This window comes from Patagioenas fasciata, chromosome 20 (assembly GCF_037038585.1).
Source record: "Patagioenas fasciata isolate bPatFas1 chromosome 20, bPatFas1.hap1, whole genome shotgun sequence".
Classification (NCBI taxonomy): domain Eukaryota; kingdom Metazoa; phylum Chordata; class Aves; order Columbiformes; family Columbidae; genus Patagioenas; species Patagioenas fasciata.
Window position 1 is genome coordinate 7,668,222 of NC_092539.1, and position 26,357 is coordinate 7,694,578.

General features: G+C 51.9%; 2 protein-coding genes across 11 annotated transcripts in view; one reads left to right on the forward strand and one right to left on the reverse strand.

The window, feature by feature from the left end:
- Positions 1-573: 573 nt before the first annotated feature.
- PRRT1B (proline rich transmembrane protein 1B) lies at positions 574-2,364 on the forward strand. The gene is made up of 4 exons (XM_065853819.2): positions 574-662; positions 842-1,169; positions 1,343-1,483; positions 1,589-2,364. Exons 2-4 carry the CDS (start codon positions 855-857, stop codon positions 1,733-1,735), a joined length of 603 nt encoding a protein of 200 aa, XP_065709891.1. The 5' UTR covers positions 574-662; positions 842-854; the 3' UTR covers positions 1,736-2,364.
- A 584-nt stretch (positions 2,365-2,948) lies between these two features.
- Positions 2,949-26,357, reverse strand: part of RAPGEF1 (Rap guanine nucleotide exchange factor 1) — a 76,541-nt gene continuing 53,132 nt past the window's right edge. For 4 of the 10 annotated variants that reach the window (XM_071817525.1, XM_071817520.1, XM_065853820.2 and 1 more), the window contains 15 exons: positions 19,312-19,593; positions 17,982-18,074; positions 16,331-16,419; positions 14,972-15,083; positions 13,319-13,394; positions 10,348-10,432; positions 9,027-9,119; positions 8,741-8,926; positions 8,500-8,584; positions 8,214-8,308; positions 7,664-7,742; positions 7,419-7,520; positions 6,942-7,039; positions 6,422-6,550; positions 2,949-6,047 (listed from right to left, as the gene is read on the reverse strand). In XM_071817525.1, coding sequence (XP_071673626.1) covers positions 5,897-6,047; positions 6,422-6,550; positions 6,942-7,039; positions 7,419-7,520; positions 7,664-7,742; positions 8,214-8,308; positions 8,500-8,584; positions 8,741-8,926; positions 9,027-9,119; positions 10,348-10,432; positions 13,319-13,394; positions 14,972-15,083; positions 16,331-16,419; positions 17,982-18,074; positions 19,312-19,593 — 1,755 coding nt within the window. In that variant the 3' untranslated portion in view covers positions 2,949-5,896. The remainder of the gene's footprint in view (positions 6,048-6,421; positions 6,551-6,941; positions 7,040-7,418; positions 7,521-7,663; positions 7,743-8,213; positions 8,309-8,499; positions 8,585-8,740; positions 8,927-9,026; positions 9,120-10,347; positions 10,433-13,318; positions 13,395-14,971; positions 15,084-16,330; positions 16,420-17,981; positions 18,075-19,311; positions 19,594-26,357) is intronic. The other 6 variants (XM_071817528.1, XM_071817526.1, XM_071817523.1 and 3 more) reach the window with 3 other exon arrangements.

The following is a 26,357-nucleotide window of genomic DNA, read 5'->3' on the forward strand; positions in this document are numbered from 1 at the left end:
CCGATGGTGCCAAGTCCAGCTCTAAATGTGTTCCTGAGGACTTAATCTGTGCATCTTGTGCACATGCAGGGCTGTGTGCATACGCAGATGTATGGGTACGATCAAACGTGTCAACGCGCAACATTTAAGGACAAAAAAAGCAGGTATGTAAAAGATAAATCCATACAGCGCACATACACAATGTGTATGGGGGTATATATATATATGTGTACATACATCTACATGCACATTAAATATGAATAGTTGTAGCTACAAGATGTACATTTTAACATGTATTTTGTATATAAATAGATGTGGCCAGAATATATAGGCAACACTTTCTACATGCAAACATAACATTTTAAGGTAAAGACAAATCATGCGCTTACCTATGAAAGCAAGGGTTTGACTGTCTGTAACCGCAAACCCAAGCGGTGCCCCGTTCCTGCACCAGCACACACCCCCGTGCGGGATGCACCGGGCCCCGAGCCGGGCTGTGCTCAGCATCCCCCGTTTGCAGCCCCGGGGTGACCCCCCCGTCCCGGGGGTGGCAGCGCCGGGCGCGGCCCCGCCCGCGGTTCGCTGTGCAAACAGCCCGTGGATCATTAACCCGCCGGCCCCGCCGCGCCGCCGCCGCCCGGGCCCAGACCCGAGCGTCCGCACCGGGGACCGCGGGCACCGCCGTGAGTGGGGACTGGGGTGGGGACACGGGGGTGGCGGGGGGGTTGCGGTCCCTCAGGCACTCGCCCACCCCACAGCTGACCCGAGTTATCGGGGGATGTTTGGGGCCGGTGAGGCAGGGCTGTGCTTGTCGAGGGGTGAGGGGACAGCGGGGCAGCCCATGGCCTCCCTGTCCCCACAGGTGTCCCTGCGGGATGGAGGGTGACGCACCTGCCAGGCCCCAGGACCCAGGAGCAGAGCAGGGGGCGGCCGGGGGGCTGCCCAGCTCCGGCCCCCACTGGGACCCCCCCACGGGCTGCGGGGATGGGCCCATGGTGGCGGTTGCCAACGCGGCCTTCGAGGGGGACCCGCCGCCCTACTCGCCTCCGGACCCCAAGAGCGTTCACCTCCTCTACCCGCCACTCCCGGCCAGATTCTCCCAGCAAACACCCATCATCTACCAGCCAGGACCGGGACCAGGACCCTTCCCACCCCAGGGCATCCCGCCGGCCCCCCTGCCCTACCCCACCGTACGTATCCCCCACCCCGACAGGTTTCTGTCCCATTCTACAGCGGGGTCACCCCTTATCCCCCTCGCAGGCTCGTGGGGTCCCAGCGGTGCCTCAAGCAATGCTTGAGCACCACAGCCCGGGGAGGGGGGGTAAGGGGGGGACCGTGCAGCTCTAACCCCCCCGTGTCACAGTACAATGGGCAGCCGAGCACGAACCCATCGCCCGCCGGCCACGGGCAGCGCCCGCCCAAGGACTACTTGGTGGAGTCGGTGCTGGTGACCATCTTCTGCTGCCTGCTCACCGGGGTCATCGCCCTTGTCTACTCCTACGAGGTAAGGACAGCACGGTCCTGATTTACACCAAACCCGCTTGGCACCTCAGTCCCCCCTCCCGGTGCTGCGGGTCTCTTCTAACCTCTCCCCTTCTGCCCCTGCCAGACCCGGGCTGCGATCGGCCGCGGGGACATGGCCCAGGCAAACGTGGCATCCAGAAAGACCCAGTCGCTGGTCCTTTTCAGCCTGCTCTTCGGTTTGTTCGCCTCCATCAGCTGGGTCATCTACGTCCTGGTGGCCCTGTACCTGTGACGGGGCCCTGAGCCCCAGGGACACGGTGGGTGCCGGGGGCTCCTTGCAGCTCCCCACGGCCTGGGTGGAGCAGCCACAGCCCCCATGTGGCATCACCATGGGTGACAGGTGACCACAAAGGATTATCGGACCAAGACGCAGCGTCTGTGCTTCCTGGTGGGATGAGGAGCCGCATGGACCTTTGCTCACCTGCTCTCAGCCCCACGAATCACAGTGCGGGCAGGATGAACCCAGCCCAAGGTGATACTGGTGCCGTGTCCCACAAGGAGCTGTGTGAGAGCGGAGGCACCGCGCACGGGATCAGGCTCTGCTGAGGAACGGTGGACCCTGTTACCACGAGCTGTCACTTGGAGCTGCCAAATGGGACTCTGTAGAGAGAGCGTCTTGTAGAACTGCGGTTGGAGATGGAGCGAATGGCCAAGGCGCGCTGGAGAGGCCAAGGCGCACGGCTGCTCCGCCGGCGGCTGCTGCTCTGCGTGTGCGACGAGCCCTCACTGATAATTAACAAAGTGAGAAGATACAAACCCATGTATTTAGCTTCTACGGTAATTCTGCACACACAAACACACACGCTGTGTCACCACCTTCTTGCTGCTTCCAGATTGAAATAAAACACAGGTGTAGCCAAAGCTTCTTTTTTATGTGCACACCAAGGACGCGCCCTGCACCAAACCCTCCCCGTGGTTTCTGTCCACCACAAAATTCAGGGTAAGTTCTGCATCGGTCAAATCGGTTTCCTCCAAAAGCAGGTGGGTGCCGAGGCTTCAGCCCAAGCAGCACCCCGGGGAAGGACATGGGGACCCCGCAGCCCCCGGGCGGGAGGCACGTGCTCCGTCAGTGTCTGGGCATCCTCCTCCATTATTTCCTGAGGAATTTTGAACCCTGTCCAGGCCTGAAATAGCGCGGGAGCCGCAGGGGTTATTTACAGCCCTCGGCCATCCGACACGTGGCTGCTGCGCGGGCTGTGCTGTGTCCGGGCACGCGCTGCCAACGGGCGTTTTGGGGAGCGGGAACCCCCCGACACGGGGACATCAGTGCCCGGAGGGGACAGGAGCAGAAATCCCCCCCCAGCAGGTGTAGGGTTTGTACTGGAGCGAGATCGTCTCACTGAGAGGCAAGGAAGAGATTTGTAGGGGAAAAATAAAAGGGAAAAGGGCAGAGGAAAACCCCGAGGGGCACATGAGAAAACACGAGGCCACACCAGCGCCAGAAGCGGATTCGATTGTCACTTTAATCCACAGACTGCTGCATGCACTGTAAACAGGATCATCAGGCGGGTTTGTTATCGGTGTTTATTTGTCTTTAATATAAAAGTTACAGGTCTGAAATGTTTCCAGGAAGATGCCACCATCGGGACTGGGTTAGTGGTAAATGTATCATACAACCGAAGAGCTGGGGGAGGCCTGGGAGCGGGTCAGGGGGCTGGTGACCGGGGACATCGCTTCTCCCGCTCCCTGCCCGGCACAGAGGGGGCTCGAGACCCTCCCTCCGCCCCCAAAGAGAAGTGATGGTGTCGGCTGCCGCCTGCAAAACCCAGGAACGCACCAACACCCGGTCTTGCAAACGGCTGCTCTTCTGGGCTTCTGCTCCCCAAGGATGCTGCTCCTGGAGAGGGGGGCTCTGGTCAGCAAACCTCAAGCTGCTCTGGGCGAGGAGACCCCTTCTTTCGGGTCCCTGCAGCCCTGCAAGCCTGGTGCGAGGTGGGGACACGAGCCAGGGGCCGTGGTTGGGACACCTGCTTGGCTGGGACAGCTGCAAAGGGGAGAAGGGGGGAGGAAAGCTGGGGTAAGAAAAGCTCAGCCCCACGGTGCTGGACAAGGTGCTGTGGCCACGCAGACCCCCGTCCCCACGCCACGGGCTGAGCCTCCGGGCTTTGGGGGGCTGGCAGAGGGCTGGAGATGAGGGGCGCCCCCCGAACCCCCATGGCACGGGGCCCCAGCCACGGACGCTGCACCATGGGAAGGGGAGCGATGGGCTGCGGGGTCGGAGCTGCCACCACACACAACACCCCTGGAAACGGCCCCTGGCACAGCTCAGAGTTCCAGGGGGCACACGGGGCGCATTGGCCTTTTCACAGTCTCGTCATGTCAGGTTTTTTTTAAAAAAATCTTATTTACAAAGGGAAACACAAGCGTTAGCTCCTGCATACGAGGCTGGGAAGCCTTCGGGATTGCAAAGTCTCAGCCAGACACGACACACGGCTCCAGTGCCCTCAGTGCCATAAAAACAAACCGGTTTTGAAGTGTTCTTGCTCAGACACGTGTTTCAGCGCGGGTAGATCCCTGCTCTGGGGTTGCTGGACCCCATGCTCTCCTCTCCAAGAAAATGCCCTTGTAGGCAGGGGGGGGTCTCTTTGTACTTCACTATTTGGCTGCTGCACGAGTCCTGTGCCTAAATAGTCAGGAAAATAATCGATCTGGGCACAGCCCTGGGAACGGGGCAACGCGACCGTCGCCCCTCCTGCCGCCGTCTGCAGGGAGAGACTTTGCAACCTGTTTGCAGAAGAAAGTGCTCGCGGCCCCGATCCACCCAGAACAAACAGAGAGGCTTTAGCAAACACAGGACTGCCAGCGAGAAATGAGTTAAGGATGCTCTGCGGAACGCTCCGGCTGTGTTCCTTGTGAGCCGCTGCCCTAAAGCCACAGGGATTTGTTAGACGGAGCTCTAAAAACCTGTGCCCACGCGACATGGTGCTGAGAAAGGCACCGCAAGGCTGCGAAAACCTGCAGCGTCCGCCCAAAGCCACGATCCACACTGTAAACCATGGGATGGGGACAGAGAGGAGGGAGGTGACGTGGCCCAGCTGGGGACAACACCACGGGTGGGACACGGAGAGGGGACAGAGGGGTCAGTAAGGCACACCGAACAGATCGGGGTTAACGCTGCGTGTGTGGGAAATGAGACCCCCCCTTGCTGGGCTGCCCCTGTGCCCCGCTGGCTCCAGCATGGTGGGACTGGGGACAGGGCTGGGGACAAGGACCTGCTGGGGACAAGGAGCTCCTGCCAAGGCGCGGATCGGAAGGACAGCACCAAGGGTCAGCCAGACCCCCTGGAAAAGAACATTTGGCAACAAGTGAGAGGGGAGAGGAGCGCGCGGAGGGGACGGCTCGGCTGGGTGCGGAGCTCCTTCCCGCTTCCCATTTCCAGCCCCAGAAATGGACCCGCCGGCTCCTTCTCCCACGCCGCAGCCGCCCGAGCCTCCTTCCTTCCAGCACTTGGAACGACATTGTCACTGGTTGTGAATTTTATACATACTGTTTTGCACTTTTTTTTTTTCCTATAAATCCATCGGTATTCAGACATGCATCAAAAAAATCCCCAACGGATTCTAAATACTAGTATTTACAGTCTCATATACTACAGCATTTACTGTGCAAAAGCTAGTACCATCACTAAAAGATACGGGTCCACGGGACGAGTGAACCGCAGTACCTCGGGTAGTCCGTGATTCCAGGGTTCGGAGGGATTTATCGTTGCTTAAATAACAAGATCTGAGAGGAGGAGGGGGACACGCTGACTGAAGACGGCGGGTCTCTGCCCACGTTTTCAGTGCCTCTTCCGTATCTACGACCGGTGCCTTCCTCCCGCGAAGAAGGCGCCGGAGATCTGGGGTAACGCGGAGACCCCTGTAAACACAAGCAGCTCTGCGAAAGCTCCTCTGCAGAGCTCCTCTTCCGTCCTCATCTCCTGGGGACGAACGCGTTTCGAGGTGGCATTGCAGGGGAGCCTCAAACCCTCGACTTCCATGGCTGCTGAACACCACCCCAGGGGTGAGTTTGTGGGTGCTCAGCTCTCGCTGACCCTCCTTGGTGGATGAAAACAAAAACCCGGGGTATTCCGGGATGCAATGAGCCAGCAAACCACTCACACGGCACCCTCCTTCCACAAAGCTCTCTCCCCGGGTTTAAAGCTGATTCACGGCACAGAGGGACGGGAGGAGGAGGAGGGTGAGCACAGCGGCTGATCTCTGCCCTCGGCGGCTGGCGTGCGCTCACCTCTCGCCCGTTGCGAGCAGCCGATGACGTTGGCCCCCCCGGGACGGCTGCCAGCTGGGAGGGAGGGTGCGTCATCCAGTAACAGGTACAAACACTCAACTCCAGTCTCATAGCTGCCCTCGGCGCATCTGCGGAGCAATTCTCCTCGCTCGCACGCCCCCTCCTCCTAGGTTTTCTCTTCTCGGTCTGTTTTCCGCCTTGTGATGTTCCGAGGTTTGATTTTGAGGGACAGTTCCCACAAGGCCTCCTCGGCCAGGTGGTCACTGAAATCGTTGAAGAAGGACACGATGTCGTCGTTTCTTTTGATGTCGTAATGTCTGCAAAAGCACAGAGGAGGGCGGTGGTTGAACAAGGGGATACATGGGGACCTCTCCCAGCTCCGAGCCACCCGTGTCCTGCTCTAAGGGACACCCAGCGCTGTGGGGTCTGTGCGACCTGAGCCCAAAACTCGTGACTGTGGTGCGACAGCAAAAAGGGGAAAAAACATCACGCCCACCACTGCACTGAGGAAAAAAATACCCTAAAGAGGGAAGGACTGTGTCCAGAGCCCTGTTGTAACCAGGTCTCCTTCCATCTCCATCGTGATGTTTTACTTTAGAACCCCCCTTCCACGGGGGCTCCTGTGCCCCAACCACGACCCCCCGTGTCCACCCCCAGCGCGGTGGTTCTGAGCCCCCGCTGCTGCACTCACACTTGCTGGAAGCACCTCATGCTGTCCAGGATGTTAAACTGCTGCCAGCGCTTGGAAAAGTTCACTTTGTTGTCGATGTAATCGGGGTTTCCCAGATGAACAAAGGTCAGGTCCTGCAGAATCAGGCCTCTGCAAGAGAGAACGGGGCGGCAGGGCAGGGAGGGGACAAACAAGCAGGGAGGTTGGTCACACCGAGCAGGACGGCCCGCCAGATGGAATCTACCGGCCTCCTGCTGCTGCCACCAACAGAATCACAGAACAGTTTGGGTGAGGGACCTTCAAAGCTCACCCAGTGCCCCCCCTGCCATGAGCAGGGACATCTTCACCAGCTCAGGTTGCTCAGAGCCCCGTCCAGCTCCAGAGAGGGCACATGATTTATTTGATGTGCCACTCTGCTGTCTTATTCCAGATGTCGGGCAAAAAGCAAGTGCTGAGAGGAGCACAAGCTGCTGAGGAATCCTTGAAGGAACTATTTGAGCATGCAGAAATAATGGCAGGGGAAAAGCAACTCCCAACTCACAGGTAAGGTATGCATGGGGGCTCCACATCAGCCAGAGCTGCTCGGTAGGCGCGGAAGGACGAGGAGCTGTCGATCAGCGTGCAGTACTCGGCCAGGCCCTGCCGGAACACAAAGCGCACGGTGACTCCGCTGCTGCGAACCCCTTTTCTCTGTCACCTCTCCCCAGAGAGCCAGGGAGTTAACGCCACCCTGCAAACACCTCCAACTGATTTACTCAGCCTGAGTGCGTATACACCGAGCCCTCCGTTTGCAGGGAGGAGGAAGAAAAGGGCGAGGAGGAGGAGGCTGTTCTGACCCATCACCGCGCTGGCACTGCTGCAGAATGCCCAGCTGTGCTGCAGGATTGCACCCGTGGAGAGCAGCTCTCCCCATCCCTCTGCCCCGGGACGTTGCTGAGCTGTTAAACCTCCCAACTGTTCCACACCGTCAGCACCGTTATCTTTTCCCCCGCAGACAAGAGCCCTGGCTGCTCCTCACCTCCGAGGTTTGTTTCTGCCACTCCAGCCTTCGAATGGGCGCAGAATCCAGTGCAGAAAGAATGGCCAGATAGGAATTAAAATTATTCAGCTTTCGTAAGTGCTGTGAACAGGGAGAATATTGCAGTTACTCCAGAGATCTGAAAAGCTTTCTAGCATCAAACAGCTCTGCCAACCAGAAGGCCCCACTCTCCTGCTCCTCCAAGGAGCAGCGTGTGAGACTCACAGCAAGAACCAAGCTCATACCTTCATAATCTTTATAAACTTAAGGAGAAGCCTCTCTCTGTCTTGCGCCTTCTCTTGTAGCATAATTATTGAACGGACCCTGGATGAAAAGACAGGAAAAAGATAAACCCGCTTAAGCAGATCTCAGATTTCTTCTTGTTTCATTTAAAAAACAGATAACTGATAAGGATAGGCCTAAAATACTAAACAGTTCATGATACCTCCAACTGAAATGGAGCACTCTAATTCACAACAAAGACAGAAAAATGTCAAGGATGACCACATGACCCTTCACAGACCATGTTTATTTGCAGGGGGAATGTTTCTTTGAAGGGCTCAATGGTACTGACAATAACTCCTACAGGTTACAGTGTCCCCTACAAACCTCCCAATTTTCTTTCTCCTGTGCTCTGGGGTCTTCAGTGAGTGCCCTGCATCTAATTCTTGGCCAAAAATATAGGTTACCCCACTTGTAACAAGGGGACCCAACTCTGCAAGGAATATTTTGAATATTTATAGTGCACTGGGGTTTAAGCACGGTTCAGTGCCACAGTTGCTCTAAGCTCCTTACCAGTAGGACATATTATTAAAGTGCTCTGTGAACTGTGTCAGGTTGGGGCTCTTCTCCTCATTTTGCTCCTTTGCCCAAAGTAAAACTTCTGGGATCTGCCGAGGAAGAAGAAGAGAGGGGTGTGAGAATACCTCACATTAAAATGGGATTCATGCCTCCTCACTCCCAGTCTGTGTTCACAGCCGCTTGCTGACCCGAGTTCAGCGTCTCCTGCCACACAAGGGCTGTGCTGCAGAGCGGGCAGGGAATGCCAGAGATTGCCCCTACCCCATCCTCATCTCTGTACCTCAATTTTATAGAAGAGTTCAGCATCCAGGAGGGTCAGCTGCTCGGCTATTTCGTGGCTGTGGAAATCATGCAAGGTCCCTGGTCTGTAGGAAAAAAATGACGAAGTATAAAGGCTCAGAAAATGTGTCTTGTTTTATTTTCATTCTTATATTTTGGACTGAGGAAACTCTCGTGTCCACAAGAAAGGGATGCCCTGTCTCTCACAGGACCAAAGTACCATTATGTGCATCTTTCCTCACCTGGCTGCCACCCCACGGGCTGCAAGAGGTTTGCTGGAGTTGGCGTAGCCCAGCATCTTCTTCTGATCCACTTTATCAAGGATATTCTTGCGTAGCACTCTGGCGAGGCTGAGCTCCCCGTTGCAGACCAGTCGGAACACCAGGTCCATCAGCAGCTTGAGGATTTCTTCCGTCAGCTCCACTAAGCTGAGAAAAAGATGGAAAACCCAAGGAAGGCATCAGAGCCGTGACTCTGAGCTATGGAGTTTGTATCTGTACCCATCCTGAGATGAAACAAACAACTCACCACAGCTCATCCACCACCCTCACCAGCACGAAGAAGGTGTTCTTGCTGACTCGCTTCTTAAACGTGTCTGGGAAGTGGCAAAACTTCTCATACGTTGGTTGCAAGTTAAAGAATCAACTTAAGCATTGTCAGACAAGCATTAGCACAATCAGCAGCTGCCTTAAGTAACATTAGAATAGTTTAATATTCTGTCTTGGCTGAAACTGGTGTTCAGTTTCCAGAAAATTAGGAACACTGATATGGCTCTAATTAGCATGGGATTAACCTGTCACCAGCTGCAGGTAGCAGGGGTGTGAGGAGGCACTTACGCCTCGCAGAACTGACGCTGGAAGAGCAGGTGTACCCTGAAACTGTTCTCTCCAAGGTGGAATTTAATGAGCAGCACTCCCCTGCTGTGATCTCCCCGCTGGTCTGAGACATCTGGTCTCACGACAGATCTCAGATGTCACCTCTGCTTTCCCCACTGCCCAATTTGCTTCAAGGAGAATGGTGGCAGGGGACACAGCACAGGTTGAAAAAGCTGCTGCCAGGTGGACAAAGGGAAAGAGAAAAAGGTTATCGGTTATTCAAGTATTGACATGCAGCAATGCCCCAGCTGGTATTTTCACTGACAACCGCTCTGCAGTGAGATCCGTGTGTCCTTGGACACATCGATGCCAGCCGGAGCGTGGGGAGCAGGCTCTGCTGCAGGTGGCAGTGACGAGCTGTGACAGGGGACAGGGTGACGTCAGGCTCCCTTTGAAGTGCACAGACAGGACCAAAGCCCCTGAGGTCTTTGCACTGTATGAACGGAGATGCTGAGCGGCGCAACTGAGGGCGAGGGGAGCAGCAGGGGCAGCTCAGAGGCCATCACTTCCTTAACAGCCATGAGCTCGGGTCGGAACTGGAGGCTACGAGGACATTCTCTTCCACACTACATTTCTTATTGTAAGAGGAAGAAAAGGTCTTGACCATTCAGTTATCTCCAGTGTTAAACTACATCTGCCCACGCAGGCAACCCCCACAGCCCCTCCCGATGGCATTATTCCTGTTCTTGTAGATGTCCTGAACAAACGGTCCGTTCCTCAGTGACGTACAGAGAATGTGAACTGCTCTTCTCCCCCACCAGGGCCCTCAGGAGACAAGTCTCTGGTCCAGCACTCTGCCAGCACCTGCCCCACAGCATCCCCCACATGCAGGAGGTGCGGGACGTCCTGCTCGGGACACCTCCAGGACAAGCACATCACCCACCATGCTGGCAGCGGCTTTTGGCCAGACAACTTATCATCAGCTCCCCCCATGATGACCACGCAGCTCCAATGCCGCTCATGCAAAAGGATATCTGTACTGCAGCTTCTTGATGAGCTCTTCTGGGGTAATAAATGTCCTGTAGGTAGTCAGAAAGGCTTCACAGTACAGCACCAGATCTACAGACAAAGATAAGAAAGCCTCAGTTTCAGCCAAAGGAAGCTTCTTGTGAAGTTGAATCCAGCCTCACATGAAGAGGACACGGACACATTTTGACACAAATAGGCTCTGCAGAAATGCTGTGCTGGTGTTTCTTACCAGCAGATGGACCCTATGGCACAAGAGCAACAGTGAAACTGCCCTGTCCCCGCGGGGCTGGCTCCCGTTTGCAGCACCCAGGCTTGCTGCTTCATTTCTGTGACCACAAAAGGGGCCAGTGAAAAACACCTGCTTGTGGGACAGGAACTTTAAATAATGGGTCAAGGAAAAATGTAGTTTAGACGTTGGGGATACTTTAAAAATATCTGATGGTGAGAGGTGGGTGCCCGCTGGCTGTCTGTACCACTTAAGCAGCACAGAGCCCTGTAGACACGGCCACTCTTCCTCCTGGTCAGGAACACATGGTGTGACACGGCGATACAGCGCTCCAGACCCTCTGCCCTTGCTATGCTCCAGGAAATCTGCCTCGGGATGGTGTAAATGTTAAATATTTTTGGCCAGAAGGAGAGTAAATTGCAGTACAAAACCTGACGCTACTGCGACCGTGACCCTGCCACAGCACAGACGCAGTGCACACAGTCAACTTCTGTTTGTTAATGTGCAGCAGGTGCAGTGCCCAGCACACTGCACCCGTGCACTGCAACCGCTGCCGCAGCCTCGGCAGTGCAGAGAAGGAGAAAAAGCTTCTGCCGTGCCTGCCCAGGCTCGGCTCTACATGTAAAACTTGTTTCAGCCAGGCCAGGGCTCACCCCACACCTGTGTACCATCCATCCCTTGGCACAGGGAGGTGGGGGAGAGCAGGACCGGGTGCGAGCTGTGCCTCTACCTGCCGCGCTTCTCTTGGCAGGAGCCTGATGGAGACGCCACGTCCTCCTGCTCTGAAATCAGGGAGCGCTGCTGCCTTTTGGTTAAAGACAATCAGATGTGAGCTCTAAAGCCGGAGGCTGGGTGGTCATGTCAGGGGTGAGTCCCAGGCCTCGTCCAGCCGTAATCCTGCGCTCACAGCCAGCGTGTGGCTGGGAGCACTTAACCAACCATGGATTTTATTCCTAAAGACAAGTCTCCCTTTATCCTTTATTCCATTTAGCTCTTTTAGAAAACTCAAACGGACAAGAAGCATCATGCAACAGGGTGTGGAGTTACATTTATTCTGGGTTCCCATCTGCCCAAAAGGCAACGTGAGGTAATACAGCTGGTCTGCTCTGGCACTCCAAGCTGCCAAGAAATTCATCTTTAAAGGAAAGCCTCTTAACTATACCCCTCTGTGCCGTTTGGCTGATTGATTTACAAGCCTTGAATTCTTCTCATTGTAGGCTTAATTCATTAACCCTCTCAGTCACCCAAACACTGGGTTAGCATAGCACAAATTCCTCTGTGCTCCATTCAGCTCAGCGCTTGGCAGAGCCCAGGAGGCTTAAGCTCCAGGACTATTCTGAGACTCTCACTGTGCAGAGCTCACTCTGCTGCACATTCAAAACCCTGCTGTGTTTTTTCCTAGTCTGGAGAGGTTCTGCACGGCGTTCACTGCTCGCAGCACCCCAGAGCTCCCCGTTCACCAACCAGCAGTCTAACACACATCTCTGTACCAAGGAGACGTCTTGCAACAGGAACAGCAGGGAAGTGCTTCCAATGTGATGCTTGTTCTGGAGAACAGCAGCTGTAAATCAGAGCTTTGCTATTTCAGTTTCAGTATCTTTATAAAGGGTATTTCCACCACCTCATTTAGACCATATTTTTAAAATATACATATCTAGCTTTGGCACAATCGGTTGCCTCCTCCTCTCTAGTATATTCCTAACTTTGGTCCTTGCTGCCTGATTTGATGCCCGATGCAAACCGGGAAACGTAACTGTCAGGGGAAGGATTTTGTTGCGAGCTGAATGGTGCTGTAAGTAATTGCAAACACCTTATGCTACAGTAAAAACCCTGCCATTTCAAAATGCCCACAAAAGATATTTCCCCTTTGACCATCAAACCTCTAAAATACGAGCGCTGAGTGGTTCAGCGGGTTAGTGCATTTTGTCTTGCGTCCCCGGAGATAAGGAGATCAATTCTGGTTAAGGCCGTCAGCACAAATGTGTTTGGCAGGTTCAAAATCACTCTCTGGACACATTACAAAGGCTGGTTTTGCTGCCGGTCTGGGAAAGGAGCTGCTTCATGTGGTGGTGACTGAGTTTGGAGAGATACAGTGGGGTTTCAACAAGTCTATAGCTAAGGGTTGCAACCCCGCTTCTCCTCCCCTACATCTCCTTTCTTGTGCTGCAGATTCCCTCTCTGAACCAGACTGGATTCCAGCACACAAGGGGTACAGAGCGGCTCTAGGAAGTGACACAGTAAGTGGAAAATACAGGGTGTTAGCAGACCAGCACCTGAACAGCTTTCCCAGTGCCCACGGGTACTGTGTTAGACCCAAAGCAACGTCCCTCCTCTCCCACTCTGATGTAACCGTCACTCCAGCAACTCCTACATCACCACTGCCCCGAAGTTCCAAGGCCAAGGAGCACCTCTGAGAACAGAACCAGGGCTTGCAGTGGCCTCCCCTGGCTCATGAAGACAACTGCTCCACTGGCACCCCTTGCCTTCCAGATCTGGGCAAGGGCTGTGAGGAGTTAATATCATCCCTGTTGCTAAACAGAACGACCAAGCGCTTATCCAGCTTATCTCTGTTCCACCAAAGACAAGCACAATCTCCCCCTAACTCAGAGGATAATGATTCGGTCCTCTCCACCCTGGCCTAGCTGTCTGCAGTGACATGGTGACCAAACAGGCTAGAGATGCAGAAGACAAGCAGCAAAGGGCCCTGTCGGGCTGTGCTGCTCAGCTCTGGTTTGGGAAACCCACTGTACCTTTCCTGTCGGTCTCTGTTGCATGCACCAACAAAATATCTCCGGATCCACCACGAACATCTGGCCCATCATCTCCCTGCAATGAGAACACAGATGTTAAGCGTGGCCCAAGCTCCCTGTGACCTGGTTTATCATCTCTGGGATTCAAACTCAGCAAGGACTGGCAGAGTACACCGTGTTCCTGGCACAAGCTGGGACACGGTCTTCAGTGCTAGGCTGATCCTGGAATCTGCATAAAGCATTTGGTGACCCAGACGAGGATCTGGGCTGATCCTCACTTGAGGTCTCTGACTCCTTAAGGCCAGGCTGTGAAGCTCAGTGAAAGCTGAGCCTTCTGCTCACAGAAGAATGAGCAGAAATGTCCCACACTCCCAAATGCTCTTGTTAACAAAGCAATAACACTGTGTGAACTGTCTCAAAGTGTGGGATCACGTACCACAGCGGCTGTGTGCTGAGAGGTCATGCACTCAACCTGCACATTCCCAGAACATCAAAACCCAGCGAGTTAATTCCCTGATCTGGAACTGTTTGGCTGGGGGGTCACCTGAAGTGATCCAATAACCAGGAGCAGAAAAAAGCCCTGCTAACGGTTTGACCCCTGCCTTACCACGTGCTATAAACACCTTTCTTCTCACTACTGGAATTCACAGCTCAAAATACACAAAACAAACCCATCACTCAGCCAGCGGTTCCCACCCTGCAGGAAACAGCCCACACTGGTAGTTCTACACTCTTTCAAACACATAGAGCATGAAGAAAATAAAAGGTAGGGGCTGACACAGATATGCTAGTCCCAAATGTTCAGAAATCACTGATTTTTAATTGATTTTCAAAGGAAGTATTCCTGCAGAGGAGACTGGAGTCATGTCTGGCTTCCCTTAGCAATGTCTTTGTCACTTCTATGTGCAAAACCCTGACAAAAGCATGGATTACAGATTACAGCCATGCAGCAGATATGTCTGAGATGGGAATTTTTCAGGTGACGCTCTGGCAAGACTCAGGAAATGCTACTTAATAAATGAATAACAGCTTCTCACTCTCTCCTGCACATCTCGGCTGACCAAAGAACACTCAGGAAGTGCCAGTAAATGACACATTCTCTGTTTTTCAGACTAACCCCCTGACAGTCTGAAAGCTTCAAAAGCCTGAATATGCCCTCCACCTGCATGTCAGGAATAGCTGGGTTCAAGAGCACAGTGAGCAAAGCTCACTCACAGAAATAAAGCCACTTCTCAAATACAGAAACTGTTACTTTGGCTGCTCTTCCACACCGGTAATATAACGTCCTGCTCAGGAAATCAGCTAAACCTGCCTTCAGATTGAAACCTGCACCTGGATTTGCTGTGCTCGGGCTCTCAGGTTTCAGGCTGCAGCAGGCTGAGGAGGTGGGAAGGAGCAGACTGGGAAAAGGGCACCAGATGCGTTGGTATTTAGAGAGACAACTCACGTTTTGTCAAACCCTCGCTCAGGGCTGATGCTCCCTGCCTGTACCAGCATCTCACGCTTTCACAACAGCCAGCACACATAAAGCTGCATCCCACTTCTGCCACAACCTAGTTTTTCCTATCAAATAAAAGGTGACACCTCATTTGGGCACACAGATTCCCATACAGTATAAACCAGAGTCTGAAAGCAAACCCTGCAGGCACCTACCTCTTGCTTCAGCGTTAACCTTGCCATAATTTCACTGTGGTCGATAAGGGATAGCTCATCTACCTCTTCCTCCAACTGCGACGATTCCAAAGCATCTGGTGACTGCTGCTGCCTGTAAAAAAAGAGGCAAATAACCATCAGTGTCACCATCCACCCAGGTGAAGAGATGCTGAGTCCACCTGAGCTCTCAGGGTACAAACCTTCATTAAATGACAGTAAATACAGAGATAACCTGGAGGAAAACCTCTTGCAAACAAGCCCGAATGTCTGGCGCTAATTGTGTTGCTCTGTGCATCTCTTGAAAAATATACAAATGAACTTTCAGGACCTCAATACTCGTCTGCTTGCACTTCTGGCAGACAGGGTTTTACTATGCCCTGCCTGAGTACACACTTCCTTGTCTCTTTAATCCACCAAATTTTTAAAGCACACAAATCTAAGCCCTTCCTCAAACGCAGAGAGACTGAGCATACTCTACACATATATACATCTTAGCTCACGACCCACTGTGCTGCTGCAAGGGAGACAACGAACTGTCTTTTGACAAGAAGACAGAGCAGAAAGCTCTGACCACTTTTTTTTGGTGTACATCCACAACTCCAGTGTTCCTGCCCCCAAAGGCTGGAGCTCTTGTCCCTGGCCACACGCTCTCTGTGTCTGTGTTCTGGAAGAAAAGGAAAAAAATAAAAAGCAGCATGTTCTTTATAGGTTTCCCCAGGCACAAGCCAAAATCCTGTGCAGCAGTCAGTACTGTGGGCAGACACTGAGCTTTGCAGAGCACTCCGCATTGTCTCCCGCACTGCGGGGATTAAAACTCTCACACCAACTGCAGGGAAATGGGGGAGGGAAGTTGACTGTCACACACAAAACAATGCTGTTCGTGATTTCTGCTTTAGAAATGCAATTGAAGAGCAATCTCAAGCAGCAGGGAAGCCCTCATTCCACTCCTCCTGCAGCCCATCTGTTACAGCCTGCACCTCTTCATTTACATAGCCAAATGATAGCTAAGAGCATTAGGAAGGATATAAAGCCTCCTGCTTCAGGGCCTCGCCAGCCCCTAACTAGCAGGGTTAGGAAGAAATCCCCCTCTGAAAGATCCAGCAGTGACACAGGCTTTTTACACACGTTTCCCTGGAAGCAGGAGGGAGCAGCCAGTGTCTGAACAGAACTGCCAAGGAGATGGACTCAGGACGACCACCACCGGCTGCGTTAACCCCTGCAAGCTCATTAAGTAACAACATTTTGCCAGGATCCTCCTGGTTCAGCACGATCCCACCACTCGGCAGTTGTGCAAAATAAAGGGGGTGTTGGTGAGACTCTGCCCGTCCAGGCTGGGGAGCAGGAGGGCGCTGGGCTCACCTTTCAGCACCATCCTGGCCTTCCTTCCCCACCGCGCTGCTGCTCGAAGCGGAGTCCTTCGAGTGGCCGTCTTTGACGGAGGGAGATTCCTGCAAAGAGAGGGAAGTTTTCATCATTACACGGGGTCCTACGCTTAGCCGTGCATTTACAGTCTGACTGCCGCTAAAGGGCCCTTTACTGTAAATTCCTACAGAGCGGTTAAAGATTGATGCAAGTTAATGCCAAATGCCGGGAAAACACAGAAGTTAATTAGACAGGAAATTTGGGACCATCTCTGGAGACTAGCATAATTAGTACTGTTTGCTTTTAACATTGTGAAACGATGCTTAAAGTTACAACACAAATCAGCTGTTGTCTTGGATTTTAACCCTCTCACAACTTTGTTTTCCTCCAGCCCTTACTGCTGATATACTCTCGTCTTCAATCAAAATGGACACAGCCAGCTCTAAGCTCTCTGGTTTCAGGTCCCCTCCTGGTCACAGCCTCCAAAAGCCCAGCCTGTCTTTGTGGGGTGGATGCAAACTGCCCTTCCTACCTCCCTCCTCTCCCTCCAAACCAGGTTACACAATGATGCGACGTTTCTGTTTCACAATTCACGGCTGTGGAAACGAGGCGAATGCAAAAAATGCAGAATCATCTGAACCTGCGTCATGGAACAGCAGGTAGAGAGCTCAAAGCTAAGATACAGCATTTTCAATGAGCCATTTATTAAGGAGAAAAATACCCATAAATGGCAAACGGAAATATTAATCTAAGAGTGTTGGGTTTCAGAATTAATGTCATGCAGACTGAAACTTGGAAATTCAGCCTACTGAACAGACTGGACTGAAACCACCTACACGCTACCCAATTGGCCTGGAAAACACACAGGTGAATTTAGATTTCATGGTGTCTGCAGAATTTTTCCAGAGTACATCTGTAAATCCTTTGGCTTCCAAGTTGAGAACCAGCTCACAGCTGCCCAAAAGGATGGACCTGCCCAGATGTGTCTCTCGAAGGGAAGTGATGGGAGCGCTATCTCCTGGCGTATTTAACACCAGCATGGATAAAGGTCTCGGACACATCCTGTAGATGTGCCTTCCAAGACGAGGGCAGGCAAAAAGATCGCCACAGACTTCTGCATGCTTTCCTATGACCCAACAGGAAGACGGTACCTCCCTGCAATGGAAAACGCCCTGTCTCCTCTAGGAAATATCTAAGATACGATGATTGAGGAAAGGAAGAAACAGCGTGAGATTACAATGCTGAATCAATCACTTACTTTGTATCCAAACGATGGAGGAAAATAATAATTTAGAGTGCAAGGCTTTCTGTATTAAAATAGGGAAGACAAAGCAGTGGTAAGAATAGACGCGGTGCTGGTCAGGGTGCAGTTTCGTGGAGGGGAACCTCAGGCAAGCAGCTCCAGACAGCGAAGCAGAAGCCGTCCCTGCCTCCCGCTGGGGCTCAGGGCGGCCCGAGAGCGTCCCCTGCTCGCCCCGCGGGCCGGGAGCCAGCCAAGCCTATAGCTGCGAGCGGGCAAGCAGCGGGACCAGCAGCCAGGGAGCTCGGGGCGTGCGGAGGGGCCGGTGCCGAGCGCGCAGCCCCGGCGTGAGCTCAGCATGCACCAGGCAGCCCCGTCCCGGCGTGCGGCCCTGGCCGGGTTACTTACTCCTTCAGAGCGAGGGAGTTCCCCATTGCTCTGGCCAGAGGAATACAGATTGACGTATTCACCCTCACCAGCCTCCTCACTGGCGTTTTCACTCTGGGGGAGACAGGATGAAAGGAAATATGTGATGGTGCCCCCCATGAGTGCTTAATGTTAGTGAACGTGCCCATGGGCTGGGAGGAGAAGCCTCGGCGGCTGCCATCCCCTAACTGGGAGAGCCCCTCCTCTGGCTCAGCGGCCAACACCGGCCACTGAGGCTGTACCTTCTGGGTGCAATTATTTTCTGGTGCTTCAGGACCATCCCAAAGGCCGCAAGCTGCAGCAGGACAGCAACAGGTGCTGCTTTGCAAGAGCTGCCATGGACTCTACGTTGCGAAGGTGCCACTTGCATGTGCAGATTTCGAGGTGATGGAAGCTGAGAATTCAGAGCTGGACACACAAGTGCCCGTCCTACCATGCTGTGGTCCTGCCGCTAAGTGCAGATCAGCCCTGCAGCCCAGAGGGTGTCAAATACACCTCCCAAACTATGCTACAAGCACCGACTAGAGCCACCATGCCAGGCTGAACCAAACTCGAGGGCTTCTGGGCCGTAACAAGGACCCAGTGCAAGGAAGATGCCACAGCAAGGTCGGTCCAAAGCACAAAAATCTGATCAATCTGCATCCCTCTTTCAAACTTTGTGAAGAAGCAGCACTGCCATGCACTGTGCTGACAGCTCTAATGCCATCAACTCGAGGCTTTGCAGCAAACAAAGGAGGAACTGCCCTGTAAGCGAGGCGTTTACAAAAGCAGCTGTAATGCAGGAACCTGCCCAGTGATCTGCAAAACTGATCTGGGACCTTAAACCAGTAGTTCCATATCAGCGTTGGGAACAGCGTCAGTCTAACTGTGCCAACACGCGACGCTTTGCACGGATGTGCACGGCCAGCAAGAGCACAGCCAGGGCTGCTGGAAAAGTGGGGTGAGCAGGAGCCTGGAGAGAGCAACAGGTTTACACAGAGACAGAGCTGGACTGAACCCACCGCTTAGGATCCTCCTTTACCTTCCTCAGCTTCGTATTACAATTGCAGGAAGCTACAGCAACTTCTCTCCCCTTCACCAGCATTTGACATTTTATGTTTCCTGCATATGTGCTAACGTTTTCTCAAACCTGCTGAGGTCGCTCGTTCCTTCTAGCCACAGTTCTTATATGAAATTACCTCTCTGCAGTTCCAACGTTTGTAAACCAGACTAGATCACATCAAGCATGTATTAATACGAGACATTTTATTTAAAAACCAACAAATAAACCCAGCCTTGCATTAAGGTGCATTATCTCTTTGGATAGTCTCACCGAAGGTGTCTGGAGAGAATCAGTGAGAGAGGTTTCAGAAGGAAGGCAGACAGGAGCATTCCCGTTAAAGCTGCTCTCCTGAGAAGAGGAGTTTGGCACGTCCGCAGTGCTGGGTGACTGGCTGGCTGCGGCGGGCACCGCCAGGTCGGGGCTCTGGGATGGATGGACGGGCGGAAAAGGTGGGGTGGTGCAGGAGGAGGAGGCGGAAGAGAGGAAAGGAGGTACGGAGACTTGGTTGTGAGGCACAAAGTCCTGGGAGTAGGACCTAAACACGGATTTGTACTGCAGGGTGCAGAGACGGACGACACAAAAAAACAAGGAAGATGGGGAAAGGAAAGAGACAGACAAAAGAAAAAGTCATTAGATCGGCAGCAGCGCAGCAGTGACAGCACAAGGCATTGCTAACACGGGCACCTCTCGGATGGAGGTAGCACAACTCAATCGCCCACGCGCTGGAGCAGGAATCGCTACCTGGGACACGTCAGCTGTTTTTTTTCACGGAGAGGCACGTTTTTGCACAAACAGAGGGAAAACGGGTACCAGGGTGTTTTCCTGCAGGTATCCAGCCTTTTCGAGGCATGGGAAAGCCTGGACATCTCAGTAATTCTCATGACAGTGATCCTAGCAATTACTTGAGCAGACGAAAGGATGCAAACGCGTACAGAAACCACGGCTGTGAGCATGCTGGAAATATCTAGATAGAGAAAAGTACTCTGAGTGCTTATTGCTTTTCTGGGATTTTCCACAAGATCCAAATTTAAGAAGCCGTTTGCTCCAGCCCTGTAATTTAACAGCTACTGTGTCAAGACTGTTCCAGAACACACAGCTCCCAGGGAGGAGTGGCTGGATACTGTCTTCAAAGTTCCACTGAAGGATAAAGGAGATTACACTGCTACTCCTTCCCATTTGCGAAACATAGGGAGCAAAAACGATAATTGCCCTCAGGAGCGATGAATTCCTTATCAGACCGATCCTTTAATGCTGTGCCTCGAAGAGTCAGCTGAAGAGATAAAAAGCGATCATCTACGTAAAGCTTTATTTCACGATCCCTCCTAATCATCAGATTACCGTTCAGATAATATTAAACAGGCTGCAGTGGGAATATGTTGTGCCAAGAAAAACAAGAGCAACCCTCTGTCTTTTAACATCTGGTGCTAGTAAGATTTGCCATCATGGTAAGGCTAAAACAAAGCTGACACCCATTAAAAAAAATACAATAATGCTAAACCTGCTGGAGAGGAGTTTATTTTAAAGCCTGTAGAGCTCGATCTCTAGTGAGATCTGTGTCATAGTCAAGGGGGCTGAAGGAAGAATCACATAATCTAAAAAACCACACTGAAATGAAGCTGTGGCGGTTGCTCATTGGAGAGACCTGCAGCAGCGACCGTGAATCACAGAGCTCTCAGAAAGCACACACACGACTTGCTCAAACCCGGCTGAAAAGCGACACCACTGTGATGTGAAAAGGAGAAGGGGAAACGAAGGCACGAATCGGAGAATTCAGGCTACATTCTCTCGGGAGAGACGAGCAGGTGACGAAAAGCAAAGCTCAGTCTGTCACCTGAGCCACGGCAGCGGCCACTTGGGCAGCGCTGTGTTTTATACCTAGGCAAGGTAAGCTTAAAAATCTAAACTGAGAACAGCCTCGGGCCAGGAGCTCGAGCAAAACAGCTTTTCCAGTACAAAGGAAAGGAAATGTAGAGGTCAAGGGCTGGACTTCACCTTCTACCCCTTCAATCCTTGAGTGGTCGCCCTGCGCTGAGCCTGGAGTCCTGCAACGCTCTGGGTGAATTTGGGGCCCAAAACATGTTGCAGGCCGTAATACAGACAAGCAGAGGGAGATGCTTTGGAAAGAGACCTTAAAACACTACTGAAAATAATCATTAAAATGCAAATCCCTAGCCCATGCCCGTGGCTAAGAGGAGACTGGCTCCAGGGCCGCTCCTCTCTCTTCCTGCCCGTTTCTTTCCGGACGAGCAGCCCCGGCTCTGGGGACACTGTCGGCTTTTGGTGCCGCCTCAGTAACAATGACAGGTCTAATCTCTGTATTTACTTTCTGCCTGGATAAACGCTCTACATTTATTCATTTTCACTTGCACGGCACAAAACGCTAAATCCCTTGTAAGACGCCAGGCTCATGACATCATCTTGGCTCAGCAGATTCATTATTCCTGCTCCGTCTCCCTGGTATTTCATGATCTCACTAGTGCTAAATACACCAACTATCGCCCCAAGTCCCAGGATAGATCCCCAAAAAAAGAATGGGAGCAAAGCAAATGGAGAACTATCGCTAGTGAAGGAACTCAACAAACTGCTGTTCCGATGAAGAGATCCCCAGTAAAGGAAACAATTTGCTCAAACGGGACCTGTGCGCCAGGTCCCCTGGAGCTGAGCTTCCTGCACCCACATGAGACCGCCGTCCCTCGCTTTGTAGTTGATGGACATCTTCCACCGAGGAGTCCACGGGGGTTTTCTTTCTGACCTGCTGAACCCGCAGAAAAAGCCAAGCTTTTGCAAAGCCGCAGCGGAGCTCACGCAGGGCAGGAGTGAAAGGGAATCGCTGTCCTCAGTCGAGTCACTCGGGGACAGGCAGCACCCTGGGATGCTCTCGTGCTGTGCGATGGTGTTGGCAGGGTTAGTTCAGGGCAAACGCCGGCCGGGAGGCTCAGTGCTGCCTGGTACAGCGCCTGCAGGCTGAGCCGGCAGCTCGGGGGGATGAATTACTGCTTCTGGGGCAGGGACATCTGCACAGCTCCAGCCTCGCATAGTTTCAGAGCCATTAATCCCAATTCAAAGGCAATTTGGACCTAAATATAGCAGAACATCGCATCAAGTTTGAATGCAGATACGTTACTACTGAAAATCTATATATTAATTTCTCCTCAGCCTCACCAATATGCTTGTCAACACAATATCTTGGCATTAGATGCGTTGAAAATGACGGTTTAAGGCTCAGGTACCCAGGAAAACGCATCCATCTTCATTATGAGATCCAAGAACAATCATTTAACGACGCAGACACGCTCTCAGCATGCTGTTAACAAAGGGAACAGTGTAGAGAAGCCTTTGGTGTGCTGGCATTAATTAGCCAGGCTGCTCTCGACTTCCAATCTCATTGTAACGTTGCATCTTGTAGCAAGCGAGCCAGGGAGCCCCCTCCTTCCTCTGGAGCCTGCAAGCAGCTCTGGAATTCCAGCTATGCAGCCGTGCTGGGACAAGAGCCAAGAATGAAGCATACTTTTAAAAGGGAAAAAAACACCCTGCGGTGGAGATGATGTCCATATGGCACCCATTCCTCCGCTCCCCAGTCCCACCCAGCCCAGCCAGCAGCTGCAGCAGGAATTGCGGCAACAGCTTCCAGGGCTTTGGGTGTTGTACATCTCTTGGAAGCCCTGTCATCCTTTAAAAGGCTTTTATTTTTTCTTGGGAGGGGACAGTCCATTCAGCAGAACTGTCACACGGAAAGCTCGTTCTCCCCTAGTCCTGCCGCTGTGAAATCACAGGCAACAGTTTTTTCTTGGAAACAAATCAGTGCGTGCTTTAACGTGCTTCTCGGAGCTTCCTTGCAGGGTCAGTACGGTCTCAGTAATGGCTACACTGACACAACCTCCAACCCACAGCTTTAAGTGAAGTACTTTAAAATAACCTCTGGGAAAGCCAGAAAGCAGGGTGCAATCGGGCCCTTTGAGAAGAGGTGCCTTCCTCCTTCCAAACCTGGCCAAGCTGCCAGGCTCCATCACCGGACCAGGAGATGGTCTCCCAGCACAACTGATTCTGAGCTACGATGGCAAATGGTCAACCCGGCAAGAAGAGAGAGATCCCTCTCCTCTCACCAGAAAAGTGGATTTAAAACAAAACAACCGTATTTGCCACTTGGGAAGTTCTTCCACAAAGCGTGTTTTGAGTTTGGAGCAATCTTGTCTCCTGGGAACGGCAGGAAGCTGAAGTTCCTGGACCTGAATGTTTACCCTGACACAAAAAGGTCTTCCCGAGACGGCGTCTTTCCACGTTTTCAATTTGCCGCCTTTGATTTTTTGCAGCGGTCAATATTTTAGAACAGCTTTCCATCGTTAGCCAGCGGTGTTACAGGATGTCCCAAAGGTCGGTGACATTACGAGCGTTTATTTGGATTAGATGGCAGCAGATAAGCACTCTCATAGAAAACTTATTTCAAGAGTAGGGCTTCTCTACATTCACTAGGCATGGCTGACCACGGGTAACAGGGAGACAGGGAGTCACTAGTCACGAGTAACAGCAATCGCCTTCCTAAATTCAAAGTTGAATTCAATTATATGGCTGTCAGAGCATCTGCAGCTTCAGCAGACACAGTCTTTACCTTTTAAGCAGAGCCTTCTCAGTTACCCTGCGGCCTTCTGCCAAATTAATCTGCGACCCTGCCAGACACTCCCAGATCAGATAGAGCATCAGACTTCCAAAACATGAAGCTATCAGAGGAAAGGATCAATCTTTTAGATCTCCTCTGCTAGCGCTATTAAGAGAGCGACGTGGGCAACGTGCCAGAACTGGATGCCCAAATTCTAACAGTAGAGAGCTATGTTCACAAAATACTGGGTGTTGCACAAAGCCGCTACACCCTCCGGGTATAATTGCACAGACAAGTACTGGAAAAGACTTCCTATCCCATGACACAATGCAGGGCTTCCAGGTACTTTTGCTAATGAGGAAGGAAACGCTCCTGCAATGAATGGCTGGAAACACAAGCTGCCAACAGATCGGCCACAGGAAAGGCAGCAGCTCCTCTCGCCTGAGCGTTTCTCAGCAAGGGCTCTGACCTGGCTGCACAGTTGACCTCCCGTGTTTTTAAGCGATGGTCAGCATTGGCAGATGGATAGATGGGGCTTGCTGTTCCCTTGGGAAAGGCTCTCCTGGCTTCTGCATGAGAAAACACAAAATCCAAACCTCTCCTTAAGTGGGAGGGTTTCTTGTACACCTTTGCAACAAAAAAAAATACAGGGTGGGGGGAAGAAAACATTTGCGAGATTTATTAACCATGCTATCACGCATCTCTCTTCTTAAAAATATCAGGAGAATTCAATCTGATCACACCTACAGCATTAACTCTTGTTTGGCTTGTAGACAACACCACCATATCCAGCAAGCAGACCTTTAAAAGGCAGAGCCTGGAGACAAAGGCAAGACTACAAAAGAATCAGTCACCCCAAAATGTGGCCCGTGACCTATGAAGTCAAGAGGGGACAGTTTAGAGAGACTTACACAGTGACAAGTGGTGATCCAACTGCAAGAAAAACGTATAAACCACTGGAGGAAGTGGTTTTTAGGAGGATTCAGTGTCGCCAGCATGCAACAGCACTATTAATACCACCATCCAGCCCTGCCATGGGCAGTGGAAACCAACACAAACACAGAAGAAACGCTGAACAGGAAAGGCAAAACAATACCTAGACCCCGGTAACCGGTTAAGTGGATGCAAATCTTATTTTCTCCCTTCCTTCTGCTCCAAACTACAGAGCCAAATCCTGATTAGGAGAGAAATGAACTCACAAACTATGATTTCTCAGTCTTGGTTTGACCGCAGCTCCCACCATAGGACCACGACACGAATCAAAGCAGCTCAGTCTGTGCTGAGAACTGGTCTCTGCTCGCACTGGAAGTGAATTACGCCAACTGGAGTGGGGAAGGGAAAAGATGCGAAGCACATGTCTGCCTTTTGCGCATCTTTAAACGCTTATCTGACCCTTCTTTTCCTGAACACATATTAGCACACACACAAGAAAGAGAAACAGTTGCTGCGAATTTTCTGTGTGCTTGCTCAACTTGCTCAAGAATGGTGGGAACAAGTGAAAACAGAAGCGCTGAACTGGAGCTCTCATAAGGAAATCACTTGCGCCTTCTGCTGGAATCCAACCACCAATTTGGCTGCTGGAAAACTACTGGAAATGTTTCTTAATTAAAAAGAAAACATAAGAAAAAACCAACATTTTGAGAAAGGTAAGTTATTTCTCCATAGTGGAGGATGCAGCCAAATTTTCACTAATGATACGTACATGCCTTGGAGAAACAACTGCATTCCTTGTTTCAGTCAAACGGCACAAGGAGGTAATAAACCATGAGACAAGTATCTCTTTGCAAGAAGGAAGGAGGGAGGTGATTGTCTAGAGAAAAACTGCTGCCAACCATGACCGAGGAGGATGATTTCTTATTGCATCTTTCCTTTCTCGTACATTCAAAAGACACGCAAATCCCTAAAATGACTCTTGACAGTACAATCCAGTTGTCCCACCGATGTGGGATTTAAGGGCTTAACTGTGCATGGGATGGGGAATATGATGCTGCAATTCTTTAAAATATCAGCCCACACTAAACACACGAGCCTTGTTGGAACAGAGACACGAATCAGAGCCGGTAAAAAACAAGCTCAACTTGCCAAACCCGATGAGGTTTGATCCAGTTGCTCAAGATCTGCCTCTATCCAGTAAAAGCTATTACCTCTGACAGAATTTCCTGCAAAGAAGGGAAAAGAGCGATTAGTGGGTTTATAGAGCTGTGCTGGTTTCGGGACTGCAGCAGCGTCCGATTGGAAAGGAAAATGTCAGAGCTCGAGAAAAGAAATTCATACATTAAAAACCAAAAGAGAAAAGATGTTCTGAACAGCCTCACTTCCTTTTTGCTTCAAAACACTGTCTCAAACCGGTCTTTTTAAGCCCCGTAAATCAGTAGTAAGGCACTAGTCCTTCACCTGGAGCACAGAGCCAAGCGGCTGACATGTCAGACACAGTTTAGACTCGGCTTTGCTGCCTGCACAGGAGCAGATGGGTATGGCTCAGGGATCCCTCTGGGATCGGCTCCTGCCAGTCTCCAGGGAAGGAAAAAGCACTCGGCATTTCCTGAAAATCGGCTACGCTGGGCAAACCTGTGAGGCATCGCCCACGCTGGGCCCACGCACAGTCCTTTCGTTTATCAGCTCTGACTTCCTGGTACTCATCTAAGGGGGTTTTTGCTTCCTGGAATGGATAATGATTAATGTAGGAGACATATTTTAATAAATTTGATAATCACCACTGATT

Bases quoted from the DNA above. Each gene is read 5' to 3' on its own strand.
- PRRT1B (XM_065853819.2), top strand. From the start codon at position 855: ATGGAGGGTGACGCACCTGCCAGGCCCCAGGACCCAGGAGCAGAGCAG. The intron at 1,170-1,342 runs GTACGTATCCCC...CCCGTGTCACAG, and splicing joins CCCCCCTGCCCTACCCCACC to TACAATGGGCAGCCGAGCAC. The intron at 1,484-1,588 runs GTAAGGACAGCA...TGCCCCTGCCAG, and splicing joins CCCTTGTCTACTCCTACGAG to ACCCGGGCTGCGATCGGCCG.